At 36.4% G+C, this 16,962-nt stretch overlaps 1 protein-coding gene across 3 annotated transcripts in view; it reads right to left on the reverse strand.

Moving 5' to 3' along the window:
- The window catches only part of LOC106160616 (steroid 17-alpha-hydroxylase/17,20 lyase), a 52,936-nt gene that overhangs the window by 8,570 nt on the left and 27,404 nt on the right, over positions 1 to 16,962 (reverse strand). The window contains exons 1-12 of one of the 3 annotated variants that reach the window (XM_086996681.1): positions 9,358 to 9,481; positions 7,749 to 7,900; positions 6,080 to 6,160; positions 5,759 to 5,863; positions 5,380 to 5,473; positions 4,727 to 4,882; positions 3,841 to 4,052; positions 3,509 to 3,637; positions 2,903 to 3,004; positions 2,575 to 2,709; positions 2,029 to 2,252; positions 846 to 898 (exon numbers count right to left, since the gene is read on the reverse strand). In XM_086996681.1, coding sequence (XP_086852807.1) covers positions 846 to 898; positions 2,029 to 2,252; positions 2,575 to 2,709; positions 2,903 to 3,004; positions 3,509 to 3,637; positions 3,841 to 4,052; positions 4,727 to 4,882; positions 5,380 to 5,473; positions 5,759 to 5,863; positions 6,080 to 6,160; positions 7,749 to 7,899 — 1,442 coding nt within the window. In that variant the 5' untranslated portion in view covers position 7,900; positions 9,358 to 9,481. Of the gene's footprint in view, positions 1 to 845; positions 899 to 2,028; positions 2,253 to 2,574; positions 2,710 to 2,902; positions 3,005 to 3,508; positions 3,638 to 3,840; positions 4,053 to 4,726; positions 4,883 to 5,379; positions 5,907 to 6,079; positions 6,161 to 7,748; positions 7,901 to 9,357; positions 9,482 to 16,962 lie in introns of those variants that run through there. The other 2 variants (XM_086996683.1, XM_086996682.1) reach the window with 2 other exon arrangements.

Below are 16,962 nucleotides of genomic sequence, written 5' to 3' on the forward strand. Positions count from 1 at the left end.
AGTTGATAACTTCTTTCTTTGCGCAGTATGTTGTACGATGCGTGTTGGCGTTAAAGTGAAACCTTCTTTGTGCGGTTACTGACCTGGGCCCGGTTCAATAAAGGCTGGATAGGCTATCCATGGTATTAATCTTTAATCCTCTGGATAGTTATCCTCTGTATAATTTTGTGTTTCTCAAAGGCTGGATAAACAGTGTGATGGTAATCCAGCGGATAAAAATTTATCCAAAACCATATTTGAAAAAGACATTCCCTTAATGCAGTTTGTTGCAATAAACATTGCAAAAGCCATGATAGTTGCTAACAAAAAATTATCTATACCATATTTGGAAAATAAATAACCCAAAATAAACAATATAAGTATATTTCAAGATAGAATATCCATTAAAATAATGGGAATAATATCTACGGGACATTTTAGTGTCAGTGTTAAGACAGACCACATTGCATTAGTTGTGCCTCATGAAATGTTTACAATTTGCAGTGGAAGGGCAAGGTCGTGACATACTTTCTAACAAAACGGCTGACTAGACATGGTTGGCAGATTCTGGGGATAGCAATGTATATTTTTTCGTACATTTAAAAGTATGCTTTAGTAAAACAAGATAATTGGTCTCTCACGGAGATTGCATGGATTCTGTTGGTCACGATAAAAACTATCATATAATCTAATGATTCAGCATCACTCAGAGCATCAAAAACAAACGCACCTCTTCAAAAATTCTCTCTCTTATCATACTACGCCTGTGACATCTCATAGGATTTGCTGCCAAACCAAGCAGGTTAGCCATTTGTGATTATTTAACAGCAAGATAGCACATATGTTTTAAAACGACCTTTTCTTACCCCTTCTGTTCCCACTTGCCAGTCTTAATATGTATGGCGCAATATGGCTGCCCCTGCAATACATGACCTAAATTGCACAGTAGCAACGTACGTGTTGGTATTTTAATTGTCGAACCGGTTTCAAAACTTAAAAATAGTTACTGCATAAAGTGTTGGAAATGCTGCTTATATAAATGATAAAAGAGGCATTGCGGTATATTGTAAGCACACGTTAAGTGCTCAGTGGCGACCCTTAGGTTACATGCATAATAAGAAGCAATTCTAATTTCATTTGAAAAGCACATGCCAAAAACTGTGCATATGCTGGCAATGAAATATCCAAATAATATATTTACCATTCACACTTTTGTGGATTTTTGGTAATTTATGGTAATTTTTAATTATGGTCCTAATCATTTTTTCTCGATTTCAGTTTTGATCATGCTCAACATTATAAGTCGAGTAGCAAGAACGACAACCCTGAAATAATTTTTCTGTTAACTTCTTTTCATGAAATGCATCCTTCCGGCCGAAATGAGAAAGATTAGTTTGGCTGCTTCCGAGCATGTTTTAAAATGGCCATATATCTACAAAAAAAAAAAAAAAAAAAAAGCTTTATTGTATTTTAATATTTGAGCTACTTGTATAACATCTAAAACATAGTACCATTAACGGAAAATTTCAATATCGTTACACCCAACAGTGCTTAATGCTATGCAAATATAACTATACATGTATAATTATTGAATTTGTTTTCTTTTCATTTCTACAACATTCTGTTATGGTCTGCCTACTTCCGAAAGGTAAACAATGCTTTGTTTAATGCGGGCATCTACGCCTCTTGATCCACGAAATATATTTGAATACCAGTCCAAATATTGCTTGAGTCATTTAAAAACACTTTCATGTAAATTGTCATTCTCTTTTTTGTACAATTATCTTTTGAGGAAAGGGAGTGTCATGTATTTCAAACATCATAGGCTCGAAGTCAGGTTGCACATCTGGTGGAAAGCTAACCCTAAACCGACGAAAAAACAATGCCTGGAAAAGAAACTTATCACTATTTATACCTGCACATGTACGTATTGTACATGCAAATGTAAGTAGTGCACACACGATATTCGTTAATATGAATAAAATCTAATATTCACTAAGGCTATCTGACATATTTAAAAGAAAACAATCAAAACAAAGCAACACGTACCATAATCATCCCGATTTCTGCCCTAGCAAGTGCTTCTCCCACACATTTCCTCTTGCCACGGCCGAACGGCAGCCATGTCTTTTTATCCAATTTTTTCAAGCTGCCATCTTTGTCCAGAAACCTCTCTGGCATGAACGTCTCCGGCGATTCCCAGTTTTTCGGGTCATGGTGGATTTCCCATATGTTGGGATAGACAAGAGTGTCTTTTGGGATATCGTATCCACCTAAATGATGATGAATAAAAAGGTGTAGCGTCATACCAACGGTGCATTGCTAACAACATAATACTGACTTAACATGAACATTATAATTAATTTTCAGATTGCCATTTAATGAAAAATTGATACACGAGAAAAAGTAGGTAGTATATGTAAGCAAAAGCTGAAATTGCTGTGGAATTCATATTCCTGCAATCGGTGGTCCTTAAACTTAATATTATCGACTGTCTTTGTTGGATGGGGAACATTAATTATATATTGATAATGATAGATAATTCAATAACCTTTTATAAGTTTTATATACGAGCAAGACAAATTGATATCTTACCTAATTTGGTATCACAGCGTGTTTTATGTCTTAAAGCAACTGGGGCCCCAGGGCGTATGCGCATTACTTCTCTTAGAACAGCTTCGCAGTAAGTCATCTTAGTTCTGCAGTGACGGAGATCGCCCAAATTGTTTTCTGTTTGGCATATGTCAAACAAAAAAGTTATAATAATAAAAGGACATAAACATAATGACTATAAACACTAATAGTGGAGACCTCATTCTGATGCTCGTTTTCTAGAACGGTGATACATATACACGTATTTTACCCATAAGATACACATGTAACTGTAACTAAAAAAGACAAGAAATAAGTTTTTACAATGTACCTAAGTCGTCTAACTCCTTGTGAATCTTTGTCTGGACTTTTGGATTATCTGCTACGTACATTACCATCCAATTCAACGTGTCGGATGTAGTCACGGTTGCAGCTACGGGAGTAAAAGTTCCATATTGAAGATCGCACACCAACACTTGGTGTGCTTTGTACAGAAACATATATTTCTTTCCCATAAAATCTACCACATGTTTGATAAAAAAGTAATAAGAAGCGTCGAAATAAAATTACCAGTGGTGTACATCATTCTTCCTCCTTGTAATGTTGGTTAAAAGTGGAGGATTGAAAATCCATAGTATGCCCTTTACCTCTGAATCTGTGAAATTTAATTTATCGTACTCTTTCAGAAATGTTGAATCGCTCAAATTTTGTTAACTATCTAGAGACCCGTGTGATATCAGGAGCCGAAGTGATATTACGATTCCTTTTTAGTAAAAGAAAGAACATCAACTGAGTCGTCTAAAATACCTTCACATGTAAAAGCAACTGCAGTTATATTTGCGAGTATGGTGATGTGATACCTTATCCATACCTTATCTATATCACCAGAAATACTGTATAAAGAGTGCAGGTGTATTATCTTAGAAATTAACCCTACCAAAATTTATGTCCAATAAGGTGAGCATGATTCTAGTGTCAGAAAGCGCCTCCTTGGCGTTGTCATCGCTTTCAGGTGTCAGCTCCTCCTTCAGTAGCAAAAATTGGTCCATTATGTCTCTTGCGTCACCTTTGAAATAAATGATCAAAATGTAGTGATCATAATTTAATGTCTACTTATTTTCAATAGAACTATTTATTACAAATTTATTACAAATTATATAGTACATTTATAAACATAGTTGCTTACTGGCAAATGTTCATTTCAGTAATATTAAATTCAACGGAATACAGACTTTTTGTAAATTAATATTTTCTAAACAGGACACGAACCCGTGTTTAAAGTTGCCTTGTGTTCTTCCAGTTTAACCTTGAAGAAGCCATCCAGTTCCTTCGAAAGTCGCTTTGCCGTGAGGGATGATGGGATAGGAAAATGTTTCAAGGCAGGGATGACGTCAGAGGGGATTAGTCCTCCCAAGACCTTTTCATTAAATTCGCCAATTTTGTTCTTTAACCAGGTGAATTCCAGACCGTCAATTGCGTAGCTAAAAAATGTCACATTTCATTTCTGAGTTTCGAACGATATTAAGTGTAACAGATATTTAATATTTTCTATACAAAGATTAGTCAATGGATATCATAGTTGGATAAATGCACAACACATTGATAGTTATGTATATTAATACATTCTTCTATATATCAAATCTTATATTTTTTCTAACAACCCCTCGTGTATTATAACTCTAGTTGTAAGTACCTATTTGGAATTTAATGGTATTTTTTTCTTTGACCATTAAGTAACAGATTTCTGAATAAATATTGATAATGGTACATAAATGAATTAGATTTCGGTTTTCCGATTACATATTATGGATAAGTCATTTAAATAGCGCAGGTTTTGAAAAAGAAACTTTCGTTCTACCTAATTCGATCCCTGAATGCAGACAAAACAAATTCACACACCCCTTCTTGAACTTACAAGTGTAATGATCAGTTTTTTCCTGTAATTCTGCTCATCACTAGGAGGATGCGTATTAACCTGTGTATCTGGATGCTTTCAGTTAGAAAACCCCACAGAGTTAGATCGATTTAAGAAGAATAATAGATTCATTGGGAATGAACCCATAGAAAGAAAATCAATTGGTTTCCCACAATCCAATGAAAAACGTTACAAAAAGACCGAGTGCGTATCAACCTTATAAATTCAACAGTTATACACCTTTTTCCAAACGACATCCTGCAGACGATGTTAAAGACAAGTAACCGGATGTAAAGGTCTAATTCAAACGGCTCGGCCTCCTTTTCAATCAAGGCGGCGACTTCCTCAAAAGCAGACCTCGTGTATGTTTCCAGTTTATCACTCGCCAGGTAGCTCCTAAATGACGAAAAGAATGATAACCCTATGTGACTATATCTAATGTTTTCATGTGTAATTTACCCTAAGACTGTAATAAACTGGGTCTTCTTGACCCAAAAACAACTCTGTGACTTTCTGTCAACATACATGTATTTAACCGTTCCGCATGAAGTCTCCCTTGTATTCCTCATACTTGATTTATAACTGGTATTTCATAACATACATGACACACAAACAATAAATACTAAAACGACTAAGGGATAAAAGGTTTTCCGACCGCGTTTTCCTGTAAATAGGGTCAGTTTTGATTCTGCAATACATATCTTGCACATCAATCTATATGGGACAATATTGAAAAATATCGTGTGTCTGGATTTAGAATCAGTATAGCGGCACCGTTCTATTTGATAAATAATTTGGTGCTAGCATCTGTCAACTTATAGGGTATTATACGGTGATTTATTCACCTTTTCCAATCAAACAATGCCTGTAACGCAATAATAAGGTCAACGTACCCGAGAGCCCTCAGAGTCATCTGTCTCTGCAGTCTCCAAACTGGACCATAGCTGGCGAAAGTTAAATCTTTGAACCCGTCAGTGAGAAGCTCAACTTGGTCAATAGAAGTGCAGGGGTTAATGAGATGAAACAAACAGTAGTCATCAGTTAAAACTCATTTAAATATATATTTTCCCAAAGCACAGCTGGTGACTTTGAAGACATACAAATTACACTTTTTTTAATTCGTTGCTTTGCTTATGAGTTTGATGTGGGAACTGTACATCATCATCACCTTCTGTCTATTATATATATGTACATATGATTAGCAGTGAGGCATGGAGTACGTACACTATTTTATTATATATTTATTATATTCGATAAAAAAATGCTACTCACACTTCCAGCTCTCATCATCTCTCCCCGCAAATATCTCTTTCTTCTCAACCAAGGCCTCATGAACAATCTCCGCAGATTTTAAAACAACTAACGAGCGCCCAAATCCTGTGAAGGCAAATCATGTTTAATTGTTAGATTTTCTAGCCTTCTGAAATAGATTGCAGATAGAACATGATCATAAACTAAAAACATTCTTACTGAATTAACATATTCTAACACTGACAACTAATTCGAATGTTGAAATGTTAAAAAGAAGCATTCTACTTAAACTATAAAACATTGTTTAGATATGATAAGTTAATTGTCGAAATAAATTTATACCTAAATTAACCGTAAAAATGTCATCAAAGGACTTCCCGAGCTTATTGAAGACGGCGTACAGTCGACCATCGTTTCTGAAAGCTGAAATGGTACCCGCATTTACGAATACAAGACTTTTTTTCAAATTTGAGCCCGTGACTTGGGCTTGCATTTCTTCAATGTTTTCAGACCTTTCAAGAAAAATGCCAATATCCTAGAAAGCCATACATATATGTTGTTGAAAGAAAAACGTCGGTGAATATAAAACAGTTTCGACAGTTTCAATATCTTTAAAATAATACTCACAACCACAGGGTGATATTTTTTCCTGAAAACTTCCGGCCATTACCCATAGCCAAAACATTCACTTTAGCGGGAGTTGGAAAACTTCTCTCGAAAAGAAGAGCTTTCACAATACTGAGTTATGAGCAACATTTTTTACATAAAAAAAACAATTAATAAAAAAGAAGTCAGCAATGTGACAGTTAAGATTTTACGAACAATCTTCCGAATAATGTACGTGTACGATATAAACTCTTTTTATAGGGACAGATCATGCACCTCGGTTTACTGACGATAGCGGTATATGTGTCGGATGTTTATATAAAACAGTGGCGATAAAGATTTTGCTTACAAGTAGGGGAGGTTGAGTATAAAAACTGCTTCGCTTTGGCTGTCGAAAAAAAAAAAAAAAACATAAATAGTAGACAAAGGAAATTTCTTAAATTGAGTACAGTAAAGATGCGTGAAATACATATTGCCTGATTTAGTCCCGGTTTGTTAAGTACACGTTTTTATAACATTTGATTCTATTAATATTTAATTAGAAAGGAAGTGGGTGTGGGAAGGGGGATGCGGTGAAACTAAGGAGGGGATATCCAGCTTAATTCGATGTATGTCTTCCCTAGATCTGTCATTTCTAAAAGTTTTAAAATGCTATTTGGTCAAATTCATCTCTCTCTCTCTCTCTCTCTCTCTCTCTCTGTACTTTGCTTGGTGTCACGTAATCGGTCCGTTCTGACCGTGAACCATCCATCCTGACCGACTGTACACGCAGCGAATGCGCATATGAACCGTTCCGTGAATGATCCGTTGTTATTCACCTTAGCATTGATGTGGCTTGTTCGGTTCTCACCTCATTATATATTTATATATTTATATATTTACAATAGTGGGGATATTTCTACGTAAAATCCATATCTTAATACAAAATTTGTAATTGATAATTTTGGTAGAGAATCAGCGTCAAATTACAGTTCGACGCTCGGATGAACCTGTGGATGAACTGTGGACGGGCCGTCGTTATTCAGCCGTTGACCCACTACATGTATTATTGTCTTGAATTTACTTGGCTATATAATTGTGTGTTGATATGGCCACCTGAGAGAAATTGCAGCAGAGGCGAACAACTATACGATATGAATATTTCTAAAGCTTATGTTTGAACGTGCAGTATATTCTCAACAGTGTATGTCTATTACAGTCGATAGAGACGAACTGTGCACGCCAGAAGTCTCTCAGATTTGCCTGCGCTTTGTGCGCATGAGCAGAACGGATGGTTCACGCTCCGAACGATTCATGCCACACCTGAACTCCTTTAATCGGTATTTTCAAACCCTCTAAGATTTGATGTATTCTTTACTTTTCCCCATTTACTTGTGCATTTGTCAGATTTTTAAATATATCTCACCAAAGTAGTGCCCCAGTATCGGCAGATGAGGAGGTCCTGGCGGCATTTTGTACTGCTTCCGCTGTAGATATGACATCACCAACAGAAATGCTATGATTCCAACCAAGGCAGTTTTCACAGGAAGCCAATTAATTATAGCTGTATCCATCATCCTAAAAGCGTACATGTAAACTGTATAGTTGCCATCTTAATTAAATCTGGTAAAAGCATGTTCCTTAAAACTGTAATTATACCTTCTGTGGAGACATATTTCATTATTTCAAAAAATAATTTTAAGAATAATATTTTATCCTACTTCTAACCAAAGTAAATCAAGTGTAGTCCCAATACACGAAACATTAATTTACAAACCAATACTTCTTTAATTAAATATTAAAGTAAAGGACTTTTCTCGCACATGAACAGATGTAGGGTACATTTGTCATCTTTAAAAGTTGTTTTAAAGTCGGTAAAAGTTGTTACTACTGTCTACCCTGTACAAGCACCAATGCTTTGGTAGCGAAGGATTTCCTTAGGCTTTCAACCATGGCCTGGTCATATTCATGGTTGCACAAAGGAAATCATATTGAGCCAGTTTGACTGGCGGTGAAAAACACATTGCAGCGCATGCCCGTTTGCAAAATAGTCAGCATGTGACCACCGAGACTGTATAACCTGCACTGTATAAGAAAGAAGCCGTAGTCTAGTCACGTACATCAACTGTAAACGGCCTATTAAATTACGTCTTATTAAGGTTATAGCGCCCGTCAAATTTGGTAACACATATAAATAACACAGTTAAGCGTGCAAATCAGACATGCACAGCTATTAGGCGAGAGTTTCGCAGAAATAGGAACCCACGGTTAATGCGGCCTCTCTTTGGTTCTTTAGTACGTTCAAAGCTTGAGTTTAGTTCTGCATCTTGGGATCACATAGCAAAAAAAAAAAAATTGTTTAGACGATCTGTCAGAGAGCACTATGGTGCTCTTCTGGCGGAGCGCTTTGACCCCGAGAACTATTGCGCTTGAGATAGTCATTGCAGATGTACACAATGTCGCAATTGTTTATTTTTTGGGGGGTGTTCATTCATGGGTCATTGACCCTTTAGGCCAACCCTTTTGGATACAATTTTATTTTTGCACTATTTTAAAGTGATGCCGTACTATTATTGGTCAGTTGTTTTAATTATGCTCTTAAGTTCTTGTATATAATCTTGCAATCAAATAAAAAAGACATAAATGTGTAAAGGTTATCAGTTCGTGTTCTCGTTATAATTTCTCTTGCTATTATGATTCTTTTGATGACTGGCACATATGATGGTGGGATATCCTTTCGATAGGTTCCCAGTTTATTTAAGCTCTTCTAGTGAAAGAACCACAGTATACACAAACGTGTAGCAATAGTAGAGTTTTCTGCTACTCTTCAATTTAAAAAAGAATGACAATATGTAAATTGATATATATCCTTATAGTATAATGACTACAACTCCGTATTCGACTAAACTATAGAGCAACACGATACAATGCCTCAGTGTCAGTTTTGCACCTTTTGTAAAAGATTGGATATGACATTGCGTGTAGCTTAACATAGTCCACATTTATATTCCTCATTTTGAAAACATATTCCTCACCTGTGCTTAATGCCAAGATTCTGTTATCACCAGGCAGTACTAATGTTTTAATTCGACCTCTCCTTATCCCTTTTGTTTTCACTTGCCAGTCTTAAATATGTATTGCGCAATATGGCTGCGCCTGCAATACATGACCTAAATTGCACAATAGCAACGTACGTGTTGGTATTTTAATTGTTAACCGGTTTCAGAATTTAAAAATAGCATAAAGTGTTGGAAATGCTGCTTATAATATTATAAGTGATAAAAGAGGCATTGCTGTATATTATATGCATAACAGGCAATTCTAATAACTATTTTTAAAAAACCGTCTTTAGAAACATATGGCAGAAAGTAAAAGAAAGCTGCAAAATAAGTCCGTTTTTTTAAATATTTAGTCTTATTTAGAGGATATCTACCTTTTTATCTACATTCCTTATGATAAGTTGTAAGCCATGATTATTAACGCTCAGAAACTGCTTATTCGACATTCAACAGATGCGGCAGATGGTGTCATCTCCAGGGAGTGCATTTGGCACTCGAGCACTGTAAGTGGAAGCCTGCTATGCCACTGTTTATCTTGCATTAAGAAAATGTCAACTGGCCAACAAAACTGAGAAAAGCCAATTAAGCTTGCCTTTTTTACAATATGATACGGACGGGGCATTGGTAATTTTTCAGAATTCAAGATGGCCGTCAATTTTGTTATATGAATAGCAAGAGCCCCACGTTTATATCAAAGATATATTCTTCACTCTGTTGTTCATCATTGCATGTTAATGTATACAGCCATGTGAAATGCGATAACGTATTACATTTTTGCAAGTCATTTGCACACAAACACACCCACACCCACCAACACCCCCCCCCCCCACACACACACAGAAATGGCCTCCAAAACATTATGGGAAGGGCAAATAGAAATAAAAAAGACTTTAAATAAATTAATAATATCAAGTAAAACAATACATCTGCAGTCAAGACAAAATAATAATAATAAAAAAAAATATTTGGATAAATCATACAATAGCGAAAAGCAATATGCCTAATGCTACTGTATGATCAAATAAAATATTAATATCTCAGTCCTTACAATGAGTCTTTCATTCAAAATCAAATATTACATTGTGGATGGTTATGAAATGGATTATCTCGTATTCTAGTATGTGTAAACGTAATGATCAGTTCGAAATTATAAACAGCGGTCAAATCGTTTTTCTTAGGATTGGATAATTCTTATCCTTTTATATTAGTTTTTTATCTTCACTTTTTTTCACGTATGGGTAAAGCAATGTTCGTTGCTTTATTATGGATTTTGTAATCAATAATCAATACCCAGGCAGTGACATACATACCCAGCTGATGGGGCTTATGAGATGAGTTATTCTTGACAACGTGGCATAGTTCGGGGATATGCGAGGGCTGCCCATCGACATCGACATCATGTAGACGAAATGTTGTTTCTTTGCCAATATATAATGACAGTAAATGTTCACTCTGAGGTGATAAAAAATGTAAGCATACAGTAGTAATAAAAATTAAGTTTCCGTTGTACGACGTTTTAAAAACGTCAAAACGTTTTAATCCCTATACTATGAATAGAAGGGGGCGGACAAACAATGGAGACCCGTCTAATCCCTTCAAAATTCGAACGCCAAAACACAATAGTTTAGACGTAATAACACACAATACCTTAGGCGAGTGAACCCCATGACGCCTGTTTCTGTGGTCCAGCGCGAGCGCGACAATCCGCTGTGACTAGGTGTAATTAACAGCAGGATACATCAGCCAGAAGGTGCCCATTGTTTGTTGCGGCGATAGGATTATACTCCCGTGGCCACCTATCCTTTTGTTCACTAGCTTGGCACACGCAGCTGATCATGTTTTAAGTGTTGCAAGAAAACTGCTAGTTTAATTTAGTATCAGTTTTTTAATTCAACATGAAGTGTTCTGTGGTCAAAAATTGAATTTGATAGACATGCATCAGCATCGTACATCAGCATGATCAACAAATCACCCCGTCTCAAAAAGTTTAAAGATGCTCCGTACACAAATTTCCATCATCGCTACCTGTGTAAAAATAGATTACTGTTGAGAGATAACAAAGAAAGAAACATTATTAAAACAATTTATTCACATTGCAAGCTGGCGTGTTGCCTCAATTACTACATAAAGTTACATTTTATATAAAATAATAGAACGAATCCGAAAAAGGATAATACTAGAAAGTCTTAATAAATAAATAAATAAACAGGACCGCAGCCAGGGGGAGTTCGGGAGGTTCGAAAACCCCCCCCTCTTTTGCTGAAAAAAGGCCCACTCTGGGTAAAATTTGACATAAGTACCTGGGGATTTGTACATGGGGATTTTTTGGTTAAAGGTCCACTTTTTCAGAAAAAGACACTCCCCCTTTAAAATTGCTGGCTACGGGCTTGATAAATAAATAAATAAAAATATTATTTAAAGAATAAAGTAAATACAGACTTGACATTTAATATGGAATATTTTTTTCGAAATAATTTTTTATCAGTTTTTTCCTATTTTGCGGACTGATAAATGAAAATAAGGATTCAAATCGTGTTTTAATAACTTTAAATTATCTATTTGATGTCATTGTGACATCAGTTCATTAATGGAATTCGCCAGAGAAACAAACAAAAACACATTGCCTATTCTATGTCATACGACTCCCATTAAAAGAGATATTTTGGATCTCCATAGTTTCCAAATTATCGTCTGTAAAAGGGTAATACGCTCCACAAAAGACCCTCATGTCAGTTGCTAGTCACAGTAATGGTCGTTGTTACGCCTGGCCTCTTCGTGGCTGTTGCCAGCGCTCTCAAGCGGCAAGGCATTTCTTGAGGGTAGGTTTTTAGAGTTCAATCTGGAATAGCATTCTAGGCATCAGTCTGAAATTGTCCAATCTGGTCCAGTTTTGTTGTAGGACATGTAGGCAGTTGATTGGTGAGTAATGGTCTACCGAAATATTGTCTATGTGGTTCAAATATGGCGATTTTGATGACCAGGGTAGCTGCTCATCCCCTTGGTTCTGTAAGTTATCTGCTATTAAAAGTGCTCTGTGTGAACCTGCAACCTCATCGTGCAACCTAGAATTGTTCCTAAGGTGCCCCCTATCAAATGATAGTCAAGTGGTTCCGAGATTATCCCTTTATTTGATCTGGTTCAGGTTTTCGTCGATGACTACCATTGGTGTTTTGGCACCAATGTGGAATCTACTCCAAATACTGACGCTGTCAATCACCCTTGTCACTTTAGACCCGGCATATGCTTCGTCGTAGGCCTCTTCTGGATATCTGTAAACTCTGTTTTGACTAATTGGGCGTTACAGGTGAAATCTGACCTCAATAAAGAAAGCCACGCAGTTTCAGTGTTCTACCCAGAATCGTTCATGGCCCCCAATTCATTAGAGAAACAGACGACGATGTTTTGCTGTATACAGTGGGTACCTCGGAGGTCATTAGGTGTTCTTACCTGCTAAAACCAGTTTGGTGTTCGCTAAGGGCTTTGAAAAACGCATTTTAGTGGCAATTTACCCCTCGTTCTGAACGGACTAAGTGTTTTTTGTTTAGTTGCAGCAGCGTATCCCGAAAGACAGTGGGTCCTGTACCCTGGAGGTAAAATTTTGATACATTGGGGGTGACCTCTGTGTAGGTACATCAGTCTGGGCATTACTCTATAAAACTGTGGGGACCGTTCCGTTTGGCGCTATGATCTGTCTGGTGATGTCTGTCTTTTTCGCGCCATTCTGCCTTAGATTAACAAATTTGTAATGCACTTCTTGACTCATCTTACGCACTGCAAAACTGGCCGCTTGCATGCAAAATTTCAAATTTTTCTATGCAGTAGTTGCTGAAATATGGATACTTTTTTGACAGAACCAAGCTTTACCTAAGCCAAGCTTTGATCAGCCCAAAGGAACACTACCCAATTAAATCACTGCAAATTACATAGTGTAGCAGCGCAACATGCATGAAAGTCAGTTAATTGGTAGTGACACACATGACTGCATACTTTTACATTCACAAATCTTATATGAAATCGGAGTTTTTTGAAAAAAGAACGTATTTTTACCTAGGTATACCTTCGAAACTGAAATATTCCATATTAAATGTCAAGTCTGTACTTAGGTTACATTAAGAATCAAATAAAAAAAATAGATAAAAATAAGATGGTTTAAATCATTAAATAAAATTAATAAATAATAAATAAATTATGATTTAATAATTGAATGAATAAATCGCTGTGAAGAAATAATCATTGTCGCAGCTAACGCGGTGAGTGTCAACCCATTATCAGGGCCATAACTTATAACTCCTTGATTCAACGTACTTTCATAAACATGTAGTGTGACCACACTGTCAGCCACCCCCCTTGTTGCACGTTGCAAGCGATTTGTCTCATAACTATGACAAGGCGTTCTTTTTTCTTGTTGTTGTTTAAAAACGGACCACTTTGTCAAGGCTAATTGCTTAGCTCCCTGCGCGTCATATGTACTTAGCTCTTTGCGCGACCTATGTAAACGCTAAGATATGAATGTTATACCGGGTAGTTGATTGTTTTGCCCGGCCGCCGCACTTATGCTTTCTTACTAGAGCGATCTAGAACAACTAAGTCGCTAGTTTTCCCTGTTTGTAACTGAAGCAAAATATGTTCGACATGCCGTTTCTGCACGACAGCCGGAGACACAGTAATTATATAAGGCATGGTTTAAGCTTGTTCGAGAGATAATAACAGTCGCGTTTAACAAAAGATAGTAAGACCCCCTCCTCTTTAACTGATGTCTTACACTGTTAATATTGACCGCACTTTCATATATTATGTAATGCACTGTCAGACTTTCCCCTGTTGCACGTTGGCGTTGGATTGTACTTGTGCCTCTGTCAATGCACCTCATTTAGTTTAAATATTTTTACCGCATAAACCTTTGTGGTTAAGAGTTATTAGTTTAGTAGTAGAAATAGGATGCTTGGACAAAAAGCTTCTAGTCAACTCGCTAAGACCTAGGGTGTGATGCTGCTATCATCCGAGGAAACACCTACACTGAACCTTCTACCTGAAGTCCCCCTAGCTAAAACAAAAAATGCCCCTTGAACCGGTCCATTTTTAAAGCGACGAATCATTTTTGATATCATTGAGCGTTAAAGCGTAGGTTTATTCATCATGATCTATTTTGTAAACAATACTTGCCTAGATTTTACTTGGATTGATCATAGTCACTGTTTGGCTACTCGCCTATAATGCGTGCTGAATGACAGACAACTTATAAATATCATCTGTGTTACTGTGTTTATGACCACGTTAAGTTTAAATAGAACGGTATCGGTGATTTAATCCATCCAACATATTTATGTTTCTTCTTTTAAATCAAAGCAAGCCTTGCAGATTGATTTTGTTGAAATTTACGTAAATTAAGTAAAGCTAAGTAAAGCCTGTTTCTAGTTCATCCACACTATAAAACTGCATGAAGGATAACAAGTCTCTGTAGCCAATTAACTTTCACAATGCCCTGTGCTTTAGAGTCCCATGTTATACAATAAAATGAGTATGGCTTGAGAGAAATATAAATATGAGGCCGTGTATGAAGATGTTTCAAATAATAAAAATCAAGAATTTAAACATGTTAGGTACATGCACATCACTTGATAAGTCATTTCACAAAAATGGCATCTAATTTTTCAGATAAACCCCCACTTTTATCGATCTCAACGCCTTGTCTGATGTTTACATGTAGGCGTATACTCCAATATTAATTGCGAACAATATCAATAGCGACTCGAGATCGTTGCCTGTTTTTCACACTTTTACACAAACTCATGAAGGGTTAATAAAAGGATTCGCGTTGCGACATCTATCTCTTTCTTTCGAACAAGCAAATTAAGGGCCGACCCGAAGTAAGCTTTCATAACTAATTTCTCTTTGACTGTACAGGGGTATATTGTAATTACTCCACTTGGTCGCCTCCATTGTCTTGTAACATTGACAAAGAATGTGTTTTCACACGCTAGTTTACATAACTCCTTTGCCTTGTGTCTTTATCAAGGTTATAATCAGTTTGAATAGGTTGTCTTGCCTCACTTAAAAAGGGAGTTGTTCTCCACACTGGTCGTTACCTAACTTATGCTAACCTACTTTGTACAAATATGGTTTTAATAAATCGCCAAAACTATGACACTAGTGAACATTGTGTATCAAACATTTTGATACGATTAAATAAATGTGCAAGAAGGATTACGGAATGAGTTACTATTTACCTCCCCCCACGCGCCCTTCAAATAATGCTCTTTTGATTTCGAAATGAATTTGTTTTTAACGCAAAGAAGTCCAATACCCCTTTCACGACTCAGTCATTGTACAGCATGTTATATTACTCTTTACCCTTTTTATTTGACACTGTCTCTGTTTCTCTCCCCTTTTACTTTCTCTTGTTAGAAGGAGGGCAAATAATTAAGCATTCAAAATATGCATCACCAATCTTCAGAAAAGAATGAGTGAATGAACCATTGGGCTGGCCCACAACGTCCGACACAGCAGAATAAATTAAATAACAGCTTTCACAGATTTAACTGCAGTTAGCTGTACAGCGTCACTATATACATAATCCGCTGCACGCGCGAAGCTGTTGAACAAAAGGATAGTTCTCTATGGAAGACCTTTTGTTTACTCTAAGGGGGCGTGCCTAACCAGGCGACAAGAGGATTAGGCTAGTCACTATATTCCGTCAAATTCGTTTAGCGACCCTATCATTATCACACTCCCTCTATTGTATTTTCTGACGTTATAATTGTATCTAATCTTCTTACGTTAGATGGAAAAAATGCACACATATATAATCTTATGACTGTACTTCTATAGGTAGGGGGTTGTAATTATTCATTGTGATGACTAACCAACTGTGAAATGCATTGGAGTGTGCAGTGCAAAGGGGAACCAACCTGATAAAACGTGGACCAACTCCCCCAACTTATTTAAGAAGAATGGGACAATATCCCACATAACAGAATTGTTATCCGTGTTGAAGGCTTGTCGCGCCGTCTACAGGGAGATAATTGCAGTACACGGTAGACGCACACGATGTTAGGCACGTAATCTTTAACGAGCACACCCTAATGCTTATAGTGTGTGAATTTGGTGACATTTGATGGCGTCCTTTTAATTTTTAAATAAAATATATAAAATAAATTAAAATAGACATTTCTTTACATCTGTAGACGTCACAGTGAAACAGTGGATTTGAGGGGATACCTCTTTTAAATTTTTCTAAATGGTATAAAATGTGTATATTTTCCCCACTATTTTGTATTTTTTTAAACAATTAATCATGTTAGACACGGTGTCTGTAATAAAAACACTATTTCTAACAATTTACAGCTTTGAGGTGATCATTTGTAAATAAAATTACATTGAAATGGGGGTGGGACAACCTTTTTGACCAATGTTGTATATATATCATCTGTTGATATTGCTTTATTTTATTTGAATATCTGAGCTACTTCTATAACATCTAAAACATAGTACCACTGACGGACAATTTCAACATCGTTACACCCACCAGTGCTTTAGGCTATGTACTAGGGCTGCGTACCGTAAATATCGTCCTGCAAAGTG

This window comes from Lingula anatina, chromosome 10 (assembly GCF_051362555.1).
Source record: "Lingula anatina isolate TDL-2025a chromosome 10, LinAna3.0, whole genome shotgun sequence".
Classification (NCBI taxonomy): domain Eukaryota; kingdom Metazoa; phylum Brachiopoda; class Lingulata; order Lingulida; family Lingulidae; genus Lingula; species Lingula anatina.